This window comes from Colletotrichum abscissum, assembly GCF_030869225.1.
Source record: "Colletotrichum abscissum strain IMI 504890 chromosome Unknown Scaffold_84.1, whole genome shotgun sequence".
NCBI classification, from domain to species: Eukaryota; Fungi; Ascomycota; class Sordariomycetes; order Glomerellales; family Glomerellaceae; genus Colletotrichum; species Colletotrichum abscissum.
In genome coordinates, this window is record NW_026850530.1 from 21,595 (window position 1) to 39,024 (window position 17,430).

The window sequence follows — 17,430 nt, forward strand, 5'->3', positions numbered from 1 at the left end:
CAAGAAGGGAAGATACCTATGAGGTGTAACGCTGCACAGGATTCTGATGGAACGAATCCTGATCGACACCCAGCTCGCGGAATATCGACATCACAACGGAGTGCGCGATGGTGGGCTATGGTTCCACGCAAGAGCTCGCAACTGGGCTTGGTGTATTGCATCAGGCAACTCCAAAAAGTGGTGTGTTATTTGCATGGCGAGAAGGCGCCGCTTTGGGTTCCCGGGTCCGGGCGTTGACAGGTTTGACAGGCCCCACAGAGCCTCCACTTCTGCGCTATCTGGTGGGGTGACAAGGCACGGCGCGGGGTTCCGTAGCTGCCAGCTCCCAGCAGACCCCCGCCCCCAGAAGTCCAATAGCACCATGGAACGTCACCACACCCGGCCAAGGCGGGCGTTTGCAGCGAGAAGAACCTCAGATCATGGTGCCCAGGGCAACACCGCCCACTTCGGCTCTTGACCATTCCACCGCCGACGTCTACTGATGATGCCCTTCTTAAAAGCTTACGATCTCGCCCAATTCAGCTCGTCGTATCTTGACCTGTCTCGTCCAACTGCGTCCTAAATTCAACACATTGATTCTCAATTGTCTAATACGAGACACCACCATCAGGTGGTCGATTCATTTTTCATCGACCGAGCCAACGGACCCAACTGTGGGTTGCATAACACGCCGATCGACCACATCCTGCTGCCGATTCTCGGTTTTAAAAGGCATTCGAGACGAACTCTCCGTTCTTACTGCAGACCACCACTGCACATCCAGATCCTATCCACGATGAGGGTTATCCTTGCCATTAACGCGGGTTCAAGCTCTGTCAAAATCTCGGTGTACTCAGCCGAGCCAAAGCAGTCACCCCGCCAGATTGCAGAGACATCTATCAGTGGTCTGACGGCTCCACCGGCTCAGGTATCGTACACCCGCGGCGGCGTTGAAGTCAAGAAGAACGAGGATCTGGAGGATAAGGTGTCTACACAAGATGATGCTTTCAGGGTGCTTCTAAAGACCCTGATTGATGACGCAGAATTGCCCGAGATCAAGCAAAAGGCCGATATTGCCTTGACATGTCACCGCATCGTGCATGGAGGCGACTATCCGTGCTCCCAAGTTATCACCCAGGATACATATCATCACCTAGAGGAGCTCAGCGACCTTGCCCCGCTGCACAACGGCCCGGCCCTTGATATCGTAAACTCTTGCGTGGAGCAGCTGCCCGACGCTGTCAACGTTGCATGCTTTGACACACAGTTCCACTCCACCATCCCCGATCACGTCCGCACGTACCCCATCAACCAAGAAATAGCTAAAAAGAACCACCTCAGAAAGTTCGGATTTCATGGCGTCAGCTACTCCTTTATCACTCGGTCCGTCGCCGAGTTCCTCGGTAAGGAGACCAAAGACTTGAACATCATCGCTCTTCATCTGGGGAGTGGTGCAAGCGCTTGCGCCATCCGAAACGGCCAGAGTTGGGATACAAGCATGGGATTGACGCCCGTTGCCGGCTTGCCCGGGGCTACGAGAAGCGGGAATGTAGATCCGAGGTAAATCGTAGCCAACGTTCGTTGCGCGTGTTTAGCAGCTAGCTAACTTGTGTGCGCGCACAGTCTCGTCTTTCACTACGCGAGTGACGTCGGAAAGCTCTCCCCTAATTCAACGTCAAAGTTGCATCTTACCGAGGCTGAAGAAATTCTCAACAAACAAAGCGGATGGAAGGCCCTGACAGGAACGACCAACTTCGGTGTCATTGCTTCTTCGGACGAGCCTACGCACAGACTCGCGTTCGAAATTTTTGTTGACAGGATATGCGCCTTCATCGGCTCCTACTTTGTCGCCCTTCATGGCGATGTGGATGCATTGGTCTTTGCCGGTGGCATCGGCGAGAAGAGCGATAAGCTACGGAAACGCGTCGTAGAACAGTGTATCTGCCTTGGCTTCACCATCGACGACGAGCTCAACAGCAGGAAGATTGTCGATACGGTGCAGGAAGTCGGTAAGAACAGAGCCAAGTGTCGTACACTGGTCTGTCAAACGGACGAGCAGTATGAGATGGCAAGACTCTGCACAGAGAAGGAGGAACTCTGGAAACAGCAGTAGTCTTCAGCTCGTGTCAAGGGGCAGCCGTCGGTTTCTCAACGATCGCGATGAGCTGTTGATGTTGCACAGGTTTGCTACGATGATGAAAGCCACTGGCGTATGGGGCTGGCGCAACAGTTCTGGGTTGGGACAGACGGATAATTAGAGGTACCAACACCGGAGGCGGGGCTCAAAGGGCTACAAGATAGACTTAATGGAAAGACGAAACCATCCACCGAATTGAGCCGCCCTCAAGACCACTTAAACAGTCCATCAGCCAGAGCAAAAGACGCCCATGTGCTCATACGCCCTAGCCACACCGCACACCCCCGCAGACCTCGTGGGAAGGAAACCGTTTGCGCAGCGATCTAGCGTATACCGACCAACGAGCGTGGGATGTTCCAACTTACATTCCAGCGGCGAGCGGGTAAGTGGCCTGCGTCGTTTTATTTGACAGCGTCCACAATATCCCAGGCAACAACAGGTGGACCGATCCGGGTTACCATTTACGCCTCGTTCCATTCCAACGGGAGAGGCAGGCTTGAGGTAGACGGGGCCTTGTCTCCGGGGTGTGTAGAAGACAGAAAGCGGAAGGGGGAAAAGTAAAGAGGTGGTAGAGGAGGCAGAAAATAGAGACATATCCGTACGCATTGGATGCCATGTTCGGGCCGAGGAGGTCAAGTAGAGTTAGTTGCTGTGGTGGTTCTTGTCCATGTTTCAAAGGACCAAACAAAATCGCGAGGAGAAGCAAGGACAGAAAGGTAAGAAAGAAAAGAAAGACAGTAGATCGAGATCTTCAAATCGTTGCTGCTGCTGCTGCTGCTTGCTTGGGATCCGACGGGATGGGCAATGCGGCGTGGCATGACAGCCCCCGAACACCTAGGAACGTCGAAGTTCAAAACACATATATGCAATGCTGGAGAATTTCTCCCCAACCGCCACCCCCCTCCCCCATCTTCCCAGACAAGCATCCCTGTACTCCGTTGAGATAGGCATCTCTCCTATGCCGGACTTGGGATGGAGAACGAGAGACACGCACGGGAAGACAGGACTGAACAAACCTCTGGAATTTGTCTTTAACCGTCTGATCGGGATCACAAAGGCTCATCAGCGTGGGAAAATGGGGGAATTCTGCTTGGGGGCCGCGCGGATTCTGGTATGTCTTGCCCATGCCGTGTGGGCTCAAACAGCTAGGCGGTGGGTTGGAATGCATCGTGGGAATTTTGATGTGTTTTGTTTTTTTTGTCTTTCTTTGCCTTCCTCGTTTACCAGCTGCGTGGCACAGAGACACGATGGTGAGACAAGAATGCCCTCTTGGGAACTTCTCTCGTGATGTTTCGAAGAACATCGTGATGGTTGGGTTAGCCAGCCACTTTGGTGACTCTACTCACGTAAAGACAGCGAATGAAGAGGGCAGAAGTGAGCATGCTTGTTCAACGTGTGTTTGTATTTCTTCTTTTTTTTTCTTGACCTCGCCGCCGGCTATAAACCAAGACGACAGGCAGTGGGAGTGATATCGACATTGGGACAGACTCCCAACTTCCCATCCACTCATGTGTGTAAGTGGTCTATGAGAAAGATCGTCCACCCCCGGTCTTGGGCGCAGCTGGTATCTAGAATCCGCGCGCCCATCCATGAAAACTCACTCTCCAACTTTCCAGCATCCTCATCATCCCAGTTTTCTTCCAAAAAGAGAGCCTGTCTGGGAAACCTCGTGTATATGTATCCCATTCCTAACCAGGAATAGCCTTTTTCCTCATCTTAAAACAAACAATCGCAGTGATGCGTCTGCCCCTCGGTACTGATTGAATCGAGGATTCGGGTATGTGTACGAAACCGTGAAGAAACCAACGCCGTGTAGAGAAGAAATCCGCCCCCCGGGTTGAAAACCTCCGCGGTTCAAAAACAAAACGTGATATATAACGCCGCGCCATTTTTGTTGCCTTGTTTCCCTTCCGTGTATGTGCAGGTACGCCATTCGTATGCTTTGCGACCCTCTATCACTCCGAATGACAACATAAAATCAACTAAAAACTAGAAAAGAAGGAAACATGGGAGAGGAAAGACTCCTCAATGCGAAGGGTTAATCACCCGTCACAATCGAGAGCCACCGTGCGAAGTTCTCCACACCGTTGGCCATAGGAGCGGCCGAAAGAAATAGAGAATGATGGGGTATTATATAGGACACGCTGCAAGAGTCCACCGGGTATAAGTGTTGAAACTGCCCAAGAGGGAGAGATAGAAGAGACATGCAATCGTTCTGATCCCAACAAAACTCTATGCACCTTCTTGGCAAGCGACAGCCATAGCCAGCGCGTCCAGGCCGCTGCTGGGTGTTCTTGCAGCGCTGGGGCGGCTTACAAGCGGCATGTGCAGGCCGCGAAGATCCCATGCGCCGCTAGCAGCGGGGGATGGGAGAGGAGCTTGGCCGGGAGGATATCCGTAAGGAGACTCGCCCTCCCACATGGGCTGGTCGCGGGAAGCACGGTTGCTGGCGGCAGCGGCCCTAACGGATGATGAAGAGGACCTGCGTCCGGATGCTGATAGACCGCCCATTGAGGGACGTGAAGCCTTCGCGGAGGTGGAGGAGCGAGACTTGTCCTTGTAGTGAGTCTCGAGATGCTGCTTCATGTTGTCCGCTCTGGTGAACTTCTTTTGGCAGCCGTGGAAAGTGCATTGAACAGCCTTCTCGGCAGTGTGGATCTTGGAGTGACGAGAGGCATGACCTGAAGTGGTGAAGGTCTTCTCGCATCCGTGGCTGTCGCGGTAGCGGCAAGGGTATCTCTTGCCCGGGCGTTCCGGCAAGGGTGATGTTGCTGAGCTGTCCTCCTCATACGAAGCTGCACGGCTATTGTTCGCGTACGCAGGGCGCTTTGCGGGCATGTCGTAGTCGTCGTACATGGGTTGGCCAGGGAATGCGCCTACTCTAGAAGGGTCATACGAGGTAGGAGTCATGGGCGAAAGAGGATCGTTGCTCGCGTTGGAGTCGTAAGAGTCGGAGCGGAGGAGCTCGGGAGTGTGAGGTGAGGAAGAGTTGCTTCGTGGTGCCGGGTGGAAGGGTTGTGAGATGACCTGGTTGACTGTGCGGAAGTCCATTCTTTGGTGGGCGGGTTGGGCGATAGGCTCGTCGTTCAGGAGAGAGACCTGGCGGCCGGTAGCATCTCGGGCATGCATTTTGGAGAGATTGGACATATATCCGGGTTGAAGAGCTGTGATTGAGTCGAGGTGGAATTTTGTTCCTTTGTGTGTATTCTTTGATCGAATAAAAGAGGTATCAAGTCTGTGTTGTTTTTGGCGACGAGGCCCTACTGTGTCCCACTAGTGATTAATGTAGAGAGGTTGTTGACGATGTGGTCGTGCCTGGGATGGTCGGCCTGTATAAAGTAGTATTTGGAGAGGATCCGGAAAGTTGATGTGAGGTGAGGCTGGACAATTGGTGAAGAGAGAGTAAGAGGTAGTGGTGCAGCTAATCAAGCCGCAGGAGGGTGAGGCGCAAGTGAAGTATTATACCAGCCAGGAGAGAGATGCGGATCGAGGCAGAGAGGAGGTAGAAAGCTCGGGAGGTCAGCGGGCAGAGGGGGGTGGGCCGAAGCAAAGTATCTCAACGAGGGGACCTGGGCCGGTCGGCATGGATGGAGGGAAAGGGAAGGAGTGTGCAGAAAGCTGAATGGGGTGGAGGAGTGTATGGGAGTGTTTGGAGAGGGGGAAAAGAATTGGGTATAGGGTAGACCAGAGATGAGCATGGGGCATGGGAAAGAGAATTGCGCACCTTTGGCACCTTGTGGTCGCTGTCTGGGATGCCACCAAAGGTACGTGGGTTGAGGTACCGGACCTCTCTGTAGTGAGATGAGGTACCTTCACGCAGGTAGGTCCTGGGTTTACCTCAATGTGCCTGGAGACTGAAGTCAGGGTGTCAGTGTGTGTCTTCCCCCCAGCGGCGACAACGACAGCAGGCAGTGGCGCACCTGTACGTACCTGACAGCCTACTTGATTCGGGCAGGGGTCGAGAATGAGTGCGAAGAGAAAGTACGTACCCTGACAAGGAAAGGCCGGAGCCACAGCGTGGAAGGTCCGGTCGTGAGGTAGCCACCGTGTACGACACCCCCTTCAGATCACCCCCCCCCCTTGGCGACCCCCAAGTCCCCTCATCAGGGCCACATCCCTCTCTCTCTCACTCTCATTCACTCCAGGAGAGGTACCTCTCTCTCTTCGTTATTACGAGCACCCCTTGCTCAGCGGTTCCAGCTCCAATTCTCTCTGCAGGGTAGCTCCCCGAGTCTTCGCGGCGGGCGGCTACGCACCCCGGGGTGGGGTATGTGTGGACTCTCCTCCTTTCCCCTCTCCTCCTCTGTTTTCGCTCTCACACTCTGGGGCCTCTTCCGGGGCTTATTGTCTAGGTACTTCTCAAAAAAAAGCTCCCGCGGAAGAGGGAGAGGGAGAGGGGACTCGACGCACGATGGTAATCTCTAAACTCTCAACTTCCCGTACCTTTCTGTATTGGTAGGGGCTGTCGTGATAACAGCATTATTGGATGTCCATGTCATTTTGCCTTCATAGACATTCGAGCCGAACTACCTTGCATTTCTCGGCTTCCTGACAAAATTGACCAAGAGTTTTCTGCTTCCGAGACCGACAGTTTACGAACGAGTGACATGGTCTGAGTGGGTGATGCGCAGCCAAGTTTTCCGCCTTTTACACATAATTTTTTCTCTCTCTTGCACTCCAAGGCCCCTCCTCTCATTTGCTGTGTATCGTACACCCCTGGTCGCTTATCCCCATTCTTATATCCATTTAATGACCTGAAGCAGTCTTGTATTTTTATTTTTATTTTTATATTTTTTCCAACCAGCCCCGATCCCAATCGATCAGTCTATCCCCTCTCCTACCTCTAGGCTCTAGCCGCACATGCGACGCAGACCGACAACAGAAGACCGTTCCTGGGCCGGCCATATGCCTGCTGGTGACCGTGTGTGCCTGGCTTGCTGGCTTTTCCCTGGTCGTTCCATCCTGTTCTGGGCCCGTTGTGCTGTCGATTTCGATCGGGATTGCGCATGCCATTTGCCCTACGGTGCCAACTTCCTTGCTTTCGGGCCTCGCTTGGTGACAAGGGACCAGGACTTGCATTCAGTCATTTCCTCCTTTGGGCAACATCTCCACTTGTCTGAGCCGGCAAGAAACCCTATATCGTCTTTTAAACAATGATCGATCAACTTGCGAGCTGAGTTGACTGTAGTCTGAGGAGATGAAGTTCCGGCGCGTCAAACCACCATCGGGAGGTCTCGTGTGCTTCTCTTTCCGCCAATGCTCTTCGTTTGAGACTGCACGCAACTTTACAGACTGAGCCGTCTGGACATCGCTACTGTTCACATGGCCATGGAACCAGCGTAAAATGTCCAGGTGGTCAAGATGACTGCCCTCTGGTGGAGCTTCTCACATTGTGTAGACGACGTATCCTTTTCCGGCGCACTTCAGATAGGCTCTCCTGAAATCAGCACTATTTTCAGGGTCCTTTCCAATGTTTGCTCTTTTGGCGACAACATGTCTGTCAACCCAGCTGACCACTGGGTGAGCATGAGTCGTTGTGTGCTCCCAAATCCGTCCAGCACACGATTCCTCATAGCTAAATGGGCCTTGCCGCACAGGAATCTTGAGGAAGATCGCGATCTCGAAGAAAAAGTGGACGCACCTGACTCGGCCGTATTTCTCGGACCAGGAGGAGAGTAAGAAAGAAAGAGGAATTTGAGACCCTGCGCGAACCGAGGGCCCGCGAGGGTGACGTCAGTGGTCCGTTGAGGCTGCTAGACGATGCCTCCTCTTTTCAAGCCCCGACTATGGCTTAACTAACCGTACTCCGTACCCTGACTACCCAAGGCTTGGGCCCGGGGCGGCGTCGAAGCAAGGCTCTTGATAGTCGAGGTTGTCCACAAACAGTAGACTGCCCACTCGCTGCGGATCCGTGTTATGAAGAGACTCCTGCTCCGACCCAACAAGGCGGTTAGCCTGTTGGAGACAGCGAAGGCCTGCTCAAGGATTCAGAAGAGAAAGGGTCGTCGGCCGGCGATGCTCTTGTGAGGTGTCAGTTGGGACCTTGCGCGTATGGCCGGTCAAGCGGGCCCTCGTTATCGTCGAATATCCAGCTATGGTGGTTTAACAACATGCCTTTGTAAATGAAGAGCAACAGCTTAGGACGGCAATGCTCCAAAACCTACCTGGGGGTGAGAGGGTACCTGACTTCGCGCGGCTTCAGCAGTAAGATGCTTCCCTAACTTGGCTGGCGTGAGGTACGAGCAAGGGCAGAAAAGAAGGGGCGGTTGACACACACGCCCCTCCCCCCCCTCGTCCGACGCAGTCCCCATGTACCTTAAGCTCTGCAGGGCCCCCTCGGTACGTCCTTTGGGGAGGGAAAATTTCCTCCTTCCAATGTCGTCATATCTATGTCAAGCTCATTGCGGTACTTGTAGGTGTGCATTCCGCCCAAAGGTACCGACACAGAACGACAGGGAAACAATGTACTTCCAGCTCTATGTAGGCTGAACCCCCTCGACCGGGCGTCAAGCCAACTCCACGCGACACGCGAATTCTTTTTTGTTTCGCAACGTTCGTCCTGAGGTTGCGAGTGAAAAGTTGAGTCTCGTTTCAACAGAGAACAGAGATTGACCGTGGTACCTACTGCTGCCGACAGAAAGATGAAGCGCTTTGAAGTGTCCAAAAGTCAGCTCAGTTGCTTCCCGAGGCTTCCGCAACCCGACTTTTTTTTTTTTTTACGGTGAAGAGAAGTCTAAAGCCGTTTTATCCATGCTTTGACAACCATCGTCTGTCTATGCGATTGATTCGGCGCGAGAGAGAGAGAGAGGAACACCTACCATGGGCACTGTTGTGCATGGGAACGGCGGTCATCTGAGAGAGGCACGTAGCGCAAAGTAGGTACTAGGCTTCCGGACGAATCACTGAATCTGAACCCAATCCAAATGTCAAGGTTCGCGTGCTCGAAAGGGAAACTGGGCGAGTTGTTGCGCTGGGGCTATGGGCAAGGATGCTGTAACGGCTGCCGCATCTTTGGATAATTGAACCGTCATCAAATCGGCCGGAGAGCCCTTCCAGAAGTCCCTTTACAATCTCCAGTTTACATACGAGCCCGGGTCATAGGCTAGTTGCCGACTATGTATCCGTAGAGCTGGGGGTTTCGCTCAGCGGCCTGGCCTCGTGCTGTGAGCCATAAGTCCTAATCCAACCCTCCCGGATGTGTGGCTCAACTAACGATGCCGGCAAGAGCTCAACTGAGTTCCGGGAGCGTATTTCCGAAAGACAAGCAGGTTTAGTAGCAGCGATATCCTTGAATGTTAGCACCATGTACAGCACGAAGCAAGCCCTCGTGGATTCCAATGTGCAGAGAGACGACAAGACTCAAGAGGAGTCGACAAAAGTGGCTCGAGGGCTCTGGTAAGTCGGGGATTGACCTCGGGTTTGGGAGGGGAAGAGAGTTGTGCCAGAAACGGTACAGGCTATGGGGAAAGAAAGCCGGAAAAGAAAAGTAAGAAAGGGCGTAAGGGTCAAAGGCAGCCTATCAGCAAGGGCTAATGGAACGGATGAGCCTCCCGATCAAGTGGGAAACGGGCTGTGATGTGGCGTCGAAGGGTCTTCTAGCTTGCTTATGCTTGCCCACTTGCCAAGCTGAGAAGGGAAATAATCGTCCACGATCGAGATCTCTCTCTGTGGCTCGTGACAACTTGAGAAGTACCGAAAGACTGAAGTCAGTCAGGAAATATCCTGGAGTGTTGGGGTTGGGCTCTGATGGGGAACCAAGCTATGCGATTTTGGGAGGTAAGCGGAACTCGAAGCATCCCCGTCTATCGGCAATGATTGGCGCGCAGCTCCGATTGTAGCGAACAGCTATATACTTACGGATTAGCAGCGGCGAGCGCATTTACTTGCAATTGCTTTCCCAGCTGTGCCAGCCTGCCTAGCAAGGTTTAGGCAGACGGGTGAGGATCACTAAGTGCTAGACCAGGGTGACCTGAAGCGCCTTACTGCTTTGGTAGTAAATGATTCCCGTCCACCTGGTTGTTTCTGGCAGCACCGTCTTAATGCCGTCGAGGCACCCCCTTGAGGTTCTCCCGTCGCCTGTCATGCATCGTTACGCCGTCTGGGAAGAAACTTCAAAAGCCAAGTACACGAGGGATGGATAGATGACGGTCTTCATGATCACCCGAGTGGCGGAAAGAAGACACATCACTCACCAGATAATCTATCAAGATCTCAAGCCAGAGACTTTTCAACCTTGCAAAGCTACTCGAATGCCTAGGTTTATCTCCGCATGGCAGGGGGGCCGATCTTCTATTTTGACTTGCTGGAAACTTGAATCCGAGGCCAATAGTATGGCATTCTTTCACAAATGCATGCTTTCGCAATCGTCGATGTTCGAGAATTGTTTGCGAAATCTTCTCGAGTCTCCAATGTTTCCATCGCTACCATCTGCTCGCTTAGAGGTGTTCGTTGATCATTGTCCGTGATGTCAGAAGACGCGAAAAGACGGCAATCTTTGCTTCAATGAAGTCCGGCACTGCTTCCTGAGTCCTTCTCCTCTTTGCTGTGACGTGACAGCACTGTCCCCGTGGGCCCAGACCCAGGGCTGGTGGTCTGGTCGTTTTCGCGACTGTGTGATAGTGGCTCGCTGCAGACGGTGCCCATGTTTATCTGTGAGTTCACGAGTAAGTGACCCTGCCGCAATGTAACAGATGAGAGGTGGAACGATCGCTGAGATAATCACCATCAATCAAATTGAGCGAGGTATGCTGATACATCGGCCAACCTTTGAGTGATGGTTGATATTTGGCCGTTTGTCAGAAACATGGTACGCAATGTCAAAAAGCACCGTCGACCTTTAGCTGTCCTGTTTTTGGCGGGTTAGCATAGTAGCGGAGTTTTCTCCGGTCGACATCTGTATGGCTGGACAATCGGCAGGCGAAACCCTCGCAAGCGGTATGGTGCACGTTCCAGAAAACGGGAACGGTGGCTTCCCATACGGATACATAGGTAGGCCCAGGTAGGTAGGGAAGTAGTTACAGCCAGGTACCGTGCTGTGGGCAGAGGTGTACTATGTAATGCCCTGAATGGCACCACCGGTTGACGAACTCATGGAACGTGGACCATACACACCTGCCGTTTAGAACTAAGGTATCCGTAAGGTTGGGCAACCTGGGCACCAGCACCAAAGAAGACAAGACTGCTTACTTAAGACGAGGGGGGACGGATGCACGGCTATCAGATACGTACCGCACAGAGTTGCTTCTAGCTCTCGACCGGTGAGGCAGCTTGGAGCCGCGGCTACAAAGGTACTCCTAGTCCAACTTACATGGTGTGTGCATGCTTCAACAACGAGACACGACATCTACGGAATCGACGTGACAAGTTTGGGAGTCGCGGAGGGGAAGCTCCAGAGCATCGGGGCTACGCGAGGCGAGGGCACACGACGCAGGGCGAGAAATCAGGGACGAGGAGGACCCTAGGGGCATTCTGGTGTTGGGGTGATGAACTGGCCAGTCTCAGTGATCCAGCAAAGTCTGCAACTGCAAGTGTAATGCCATGGCAATCGCCATATAACAAACAGATCGCGATTGCCATGGGAGGAGATGGGGTTTCGGGGACGTGTGGCTCCAAAAGGCGGCGGCGCTAATGCTTCGCCATTCCAAGGAACGAGTCGGCGGGTTGGGCAAAGCAAGTTTTTTTTTTATCCCTCTCCTTTGCGGCGTCACAGAGTTTGAAGGGTCCTACGGCTGACTGCTCTCACCAGTGAACCTCGAGATCTCGAGAATGGCAGTGAATCGGGGTTTAAAAAAGCGTATGGGCCCCATTGTGCTCAAAACGGGCTGGGCGGGCTGGCGGGCAGGTGCGGCCCCACCAAGGTTCCTTGCACCTGATTGATGTTGGTGTGTTGTAACTTGTGTTGCTTGCTGGACCCCTCGACGAACTGCCATTGTTAGATAACCCCTGCTCCCAACCGCCCGTCTTCGGGCCCTTTGAGTAGATACTTGAGGATCGTAGTAAGATAGGTTGATCAGGAAGTACCCAGCTGGGGTGAGAAGGGGGTGGCTGTAGACGTAGTCCTGCGTCCCCCTCTTCCCTGCTTTGCGACATCCGGAATGGTGCCCCAGAGTTCCTGCCCTTGAGGTTCCTTACCCCATTTTGGCTCTGATCCTAATATCCGCTTGCGAGGTGCTCCGTACCTTATCATGTATCCGTCCTCCTCGTCAAGTGCCCCTTTAAATTATCTACGGTAGCCTCTTGTAAGTCCGGACATGCAACTATCCAGTCAATTCTGCTCCTCTTCTCCTCACATCCTTCTTCGTCTGCCTCACTTCCCCCGTCCCGTCACTTCTCCAACGCTCCACGTCCCTGTGGCGCAATCACCGGAGAGCGAACAAGGGTGCCACACATGTACATACGTACAATCCCATGTGGTGGTGACTTGTCCCTCATCGACGATGGCTGAGGTAGGCATGGTGCATCATTTGGTATGTATTTTCCGATCTCCAGGGTCTTAGCTGCTCCGTCGGACAGCGCCGTTCAACCAATCCAGACACGGAACCGACACCAGTCCGTTTGCCGTCAATCATGCGATGCGCCGCCGCTGCCCTGCTTATTTACCCACTGGCGTGGACATCCCCTCTATTCCTCACCTCTATTGCCTCAGTCTCTTGCGAATGCTATGAATGGTCTTGTTGGAGTTGAAGAAGGTTTCGTTCCCGTTCCTTTGTGCGCTTCTGCCAGTCTATTACAATTCCAGTCTTTATTCCAAGTCTCTTACCCCGTCGGGAATCATTGCTCTGTCTTGCAATTGGACCAGGTACGGATGAAATCCGACGGTGATCCAAACAAGATACCGTTCGGACTGGATTCCGTCGCGTCCTTCGAGGGCGTTCCTAAGGTACTGCGCACCCAGATAAGCCCATCAGGTACCTTTGGTATGTCATGTAAGTAAAATCATGAGGTACCTCCTTGGCCAGTACGGATACGGAGACTGCGACTATTTCTACGTGAACGGTTACTTCGCGCAGTTCGCACATTGCATTTTTAAGGGTGCAAGTCCAACCCGACAGCCCCGCAAACCTGCGCCCCGTTTTACTTTCCCGTCCAATTCCTTGGAGAACGTCTGAGGACGCTAGGCGTGCGACGTGCGGTGTGCGGTGTGCGCGCGCGCGCACTCTTGACTCTCGAGTCTCCCCTCTTATCCCCACCTCCATCCTCAGCTCAATGTATACACACTAGATCGACGATCACGACCCCTAGGGTACCGAACCAAGGTCCCTCGCTGTTACCGAGTAGTCTTACTCTTGACGGAGCCCAACCCAACTAATGCACCATTCAGACCCTGAAGATAACGTCGCACCAGCCGCAGAATATTCCGCCTGATCACAACTGATCACCGATCACCGATCCCGATTGACAGGCACACACGTTCCGGAGTGCCTGCTCCGGTACGGTGTGCCTCTGCTTTTGCACCATTTAATGCATGCAAATACAATACACAGCACGCACTCTCAGGCCGGTCACTCTGCGACGACAAGACATGAATATGCGCATATTTGCTGCAGACAATCATCTCGAGAGCTGGAGTATTGAGGCGTACACAGGGCAACGCTTCCTTCGGCACCAATTGAATATGAGGCGCGAAGAAACGACGGCTGATATGTTTTACCTCGCTGTATTGGTTCATTCATTTCTCGACCCAGCACGGTCGCCGACATCAACGCCCATTGCTGAAGATCAAAATATGGTTACTGAGCAGCTCTCAGGTCCATACTCCCACGACTCCGTGCTCCATACCTACTCCATACCCATCACTCGCGGCGGGTCTTTTGTCGTCCTTCAACCGCCAGAGTGACGTAGGTACGGATACACAGGTCTCTCGCAAGACATCTGATCCCCGAAGACGAAAACTCTCTTGCCGCCCCTCGCCATCTCTCTTTCGCGCAGTCGCGACAGCTCCACTCGTGCCAGAAATACCACAGGGACATGGCAGATTGTAGCCTTCCAACGCACCTGGCGCAGCTACCCTATCCTGGTTTCAACCACGCCGTGGTGCCGGGCGGATACATCGGGTGCCCCTTGGCAAGGCCTAGACGAGTCCACAATCCTATTCCACTCCACCGGCAAACTGTGAAAGAGACACCTCTCCCCACCGCGGGATGGAGCTTCATTACCTAAGGTAAAGTAGCTCCATGTATTTTATGCATCTAGACAGCTATCCGGACCCTTGCTGTGTGCCTTGCTGACAGACCAAGCAGACTGACAGAGAGTGACAGAAGAACCGTATCAGGCTTGCCCTGCGCGCTTATGCCTGCACCCTGACAGTTAACTTTCATTTGGGTTAAGCATATACAGACAGATGTCCGAATTCCAACTCATAGCATGGGCGCAGAAAGAAACAGGTTCTTTGCCTCCTTACGCGCAACCCCTACGATCACGGGTGCGCGGTGTCCCGGTGTAACTCGCATTGAGTATTGACTGAATGCAGGTGCTGGCTGACACGTTGTACACAATGATTGTCTGCTCGTCTCTTCGCCTTCGCTGCCGCTTCAGTGGTCGAGTATGCCTCATCCTTCTCTTCCTCCAACAAGATCGCGGTCCACGATTCAGCGTCCTGTTTCGACTTATCCTGAAAACGCTGTTCTTTTTAGGGACCTCCAACAAAGCGTGCTCTCAGTCTCCGGGCCGGCGTCAATTCAGTAAATGCACGTATCTCTCCGTTTTCTGCCTGCGTTTCGAGTGTACTTGTTTCTCCACCTTGTCTTGCACCCATCCAACCAGCTGGCGTTGTAGCGCCGTCCTTGAACGCTGCAGCCGGGTCCAGTTGGTCGGGGAAGAAGGGTGCCTCCCCGCAGTCCGGCTGGGGACCAATATTATCCAACATCACCCTCACGTCATTGGGTTTTCATCCCTACGTCTTCCCCGAAGACGGGGCATTGGCAGGTGGGCCCTTGCGAGTGGCCTGTCTTTCGGTTTCTTTCTTTAATCGTCCTTTTCCCCTCGAGGCTCAATTCGAATTCAATTGGCGTCAGCTTGAACGACAAATTTTCTGAACTCGGAATATTGGCCCGCCAAGCTGTCAAGCAAAGACGGAGTGCTCCTGGGTCCTGGTTTCACACAGAGAAGCCTCCGAGCGGTTGGAAAGACACGAGATCAACGATAAGGGACCCTCGGACTGTCAACCAACGGAATGCTGTCTGGCAATTTTTCCTTTCTTTTATCGGGGGAATGAAATTGCTAACCCTGATAGGTCACGACCTAAGGTAGGTACTTATCCGTACCGCGTAAGGTCATGTATCTTCGGTACGTACTGCCAGGCCTGTTTCTTCGTGCACTTAGTCCCTTGTTGCCTGAGGTCTTCTGGGGAACAAGTCGTCTGCTACTGGGGGTTTCCCTGCGTTTATCAAGACGATCCTCTGGTCCCTGAAGTTCTGGACCGTCCTCTTAACATGGGGTCCAGCTGCAGCCACAAAGTCAAATTTCGGAGGTGCCATCAAAGCGAACTGCCAGACCATGGGATTTCGGGTCCATGCTGATGTGTTGATGCAAGAGAAGACGTCCATGTTGCCAGAGAAGGTGATGAGACAAGCCACAGTCGGCAAGAGATTACCAACAGGATGCCTGTCTACTTTTTTTCTGATGGGTGCTTCCAAACATACGAGGGTGAAGGGCTTTGGTCCCTTTTCCCCCTCTTCTGCTCTCTTGTCCGCTCTAACCCCTCCCCTTCCCTCAGACCCTTGCGAACGATGCGGGTACGGAGACAGATACAGAAAAACTCCAGGGACCTCGCAAAGCTCACCGGGGCGGGGACTCTGTCCATGTGAGGCAGCGCCCCCTCCCTCTGGACCTCTATCGATCATGGTTTACGGTGCGGACTACGGAGTGCAGGCTGCAGCTTGCATTCTGACTCCCCACTCATACTAAGGGTAATAACCTATAGATTTTCAAGGGACCTAACTCCGGCTTTGGCAACCCTCGTGTCATGGTAAGCGGTACGTCATTGTGGCCGAGGGCATGCGTTACCGGCCCCGCTTGTCTTTCGGCCGCGGACGATATTCCCGACGGGCCCTATGGTGTACTCCGTACGGATACAGTAAGGTGCTTTCCGTACTTTTGTTACTTTTGCTGGGCCAACGGGGGCCACTGCGAACCGAAACATGTGCCCATTATTCCAGGCACGAATGGCGCATTGCTAGGTAAGCCCAGCGCAAGTTTGCAACCCCCCCCCCCCCCCAATTGAGATCTGCACCCATTGCGCCAATGAGCTCAGAACAATGACAACTACCTACGGGCTTGGTAGAAGAATATGGTCGACTTCCCGAGAAGAGGACAATAATTGGCATGCCGAAAGAATGCGTAATTTTCGGGAACGTACGAGTACAAACCCACAGAGCTTTTGTCAAGCAATGCTCGTGTCAACGTTGCTTCGAACTCTATCGTCAACTGTCGATCTGTGCCTGGCGTGATCACTGTTCGCCCGTCGGAATCGACTCCGAGATCCTCGGGGTCCAGTATAGAACCTTGAACAAGAGAAAGCCAAAGAGACACAGAAAAAATTATACACATACAACAAACTCACGCCATAGTTGGGGGACGTGAGGGCAGAGAAAAGCATAGGCTCGAGGTTCCATCCCCGGCGTTTCATAGCGGGATACCCCGGAAAATCCTGGTCCAGTCGAAGTCTGGAAAGCCTCGCAACGGCGACAGGTTCGGGCGTTCAATATTTGCGCGGCGTGGTCGCGTGAGCTGGTGGCCCTACCTCTCGACAGTGTAGGTAGGTATGGGCACAGATGCTGGGCGGGCTTCATCCTGTGTATGATAGTCCCTAAAGAACTTTCCTTGTTCCCTTAAGGATGCATCCCGTCTGTTCTCAATCTTATGGGCATCGTCGCCTCGTGGCCCCGGTCGAGCCTGTCGCGGCCCTACTCCAAATTAGAGCTTTCGCGCAAAACGGTGGGGGGGTACGGATACAGTCGGGGAGCTTCGAGATAAAGAAAGAGGGTAAGCGAGCTCTTCAATGCAGAACCTGCCGAACAATGGCTGAACCTTGGGAGAAAAGTCTAGTTTCTCAGAGATCTCGCGCGGCAGAAGGCGGCGTGTTCTTGATAGGTGGGCGACGAGGATGAGCCCAACATCAAGACGTGTGGAAAGACGACAATGTGTGTGTGCACAGAGGAAACGTTCTTCCCTTGGGTGAGCCCAGACCCCATCAGGCATGGCCAAAAGGGCAAAAGAAGGCCATCACGGCCCTCCTCTTGTCTAATTAGACTCTCGACCTGCCGACGGTTTTCCCCCTCGTGTTCTTTTTCTCATTATTTCTCCATTTTTCGTAC

General features: G+C 53.2%; 5 protein-coding genes across 5 annotated transcripts; 2 read left to right on the forward strand and 3 right to left on the reverse strand.

Annotated features, from left to right (window-relative positions):
* Positions 1-775: 775 nt before the first annotated feature.
* Positions 776-2,092, forward strand: CABS01_16157 (acetate kinase; the record flags this gene model as incomplete). The annotated part of the gene is made up of 2 exons (XM_060549489.1): positions 776-1,539; positions 1,603-2,092. 2 exons carry the CDS (start codon positions 776-778, stop codon positions 2,090-2,092), a joined length of 1,254 nt encoding a protein of 417 aa, XP_060390118.1.
* Positions 2,093-3,827: 1,735 nt separating this feature from the next.
* On the reverse strand, positions 3,828-4,049 carry CABS01_16158 (uncharacterized protein; the record flags this gene model as incomplete). Its single annotated transcript, XM_060549490.1, has 1 exon — positions 3,828-4,049. One exon carries the CDS (start codon positions 4,047-4,049, stop codon positions 3,828-3,830), a length of 222 nt encoding a protein of 73 aa, XP_060390119.1.
* Positions 4,050-4,348: 299 nt separating this feature from the next.
* CABS01_16159 (uncharacterized protein) lies at positions 4,349-5,245 on the reverse strand (the record flags this gene model as incomplete). Its single annotated transcript, XM_060549491.1, has 1 exon — positions 4,349-5,245. The coding sequence occupies one exon, from the start codon at positions 5,243-5,245 to the stop codon at positions 4,349-4,351; it is 897 nt and encodes a 298-aa protein (XP_060390120.1).
* Positions 5,246-10,583: 5,338 nt separating this feature from the next.
* On the reverse strand, positions 10,584-10,841 carry CABS01_16160 (uncharacterized protein; the record flags this gene model as incomplete). The annotated part of the gene is made up of 1 exon (XM_060549492.1): positions 10,584-10,841. The coding sequence occupies one exon, from the start codon at positions 10,839-10,841 to the stop codon at positions 10,584-10,586; it is 258 nt and encodes an 85-aa protein (XP_060390121.1).
* A 4,769-nt stretch (positions 10,842-15,610) lies between these two features.
* On the forward strand, positions 15,611-16,622 carry CABS01_16161 (uncharacterized protein; the record flags this gene model as incomplete). The annotated part of the gene is made up of 3 exons (XM_060549493.1): positions 15,611-15,673; positions 16,038-16,293; positions 16,489-16,622. The coding sequence occupies 3 exons, from the start codon at positions 15,611-15,613 to the stop codon at positions 16,620-16,622; spliced, it is 453 nt and encodes a 150-aa protein (XP_060390122.1).
* Positions 16,623-17,430: the final 808 nt, after the last annotated feature.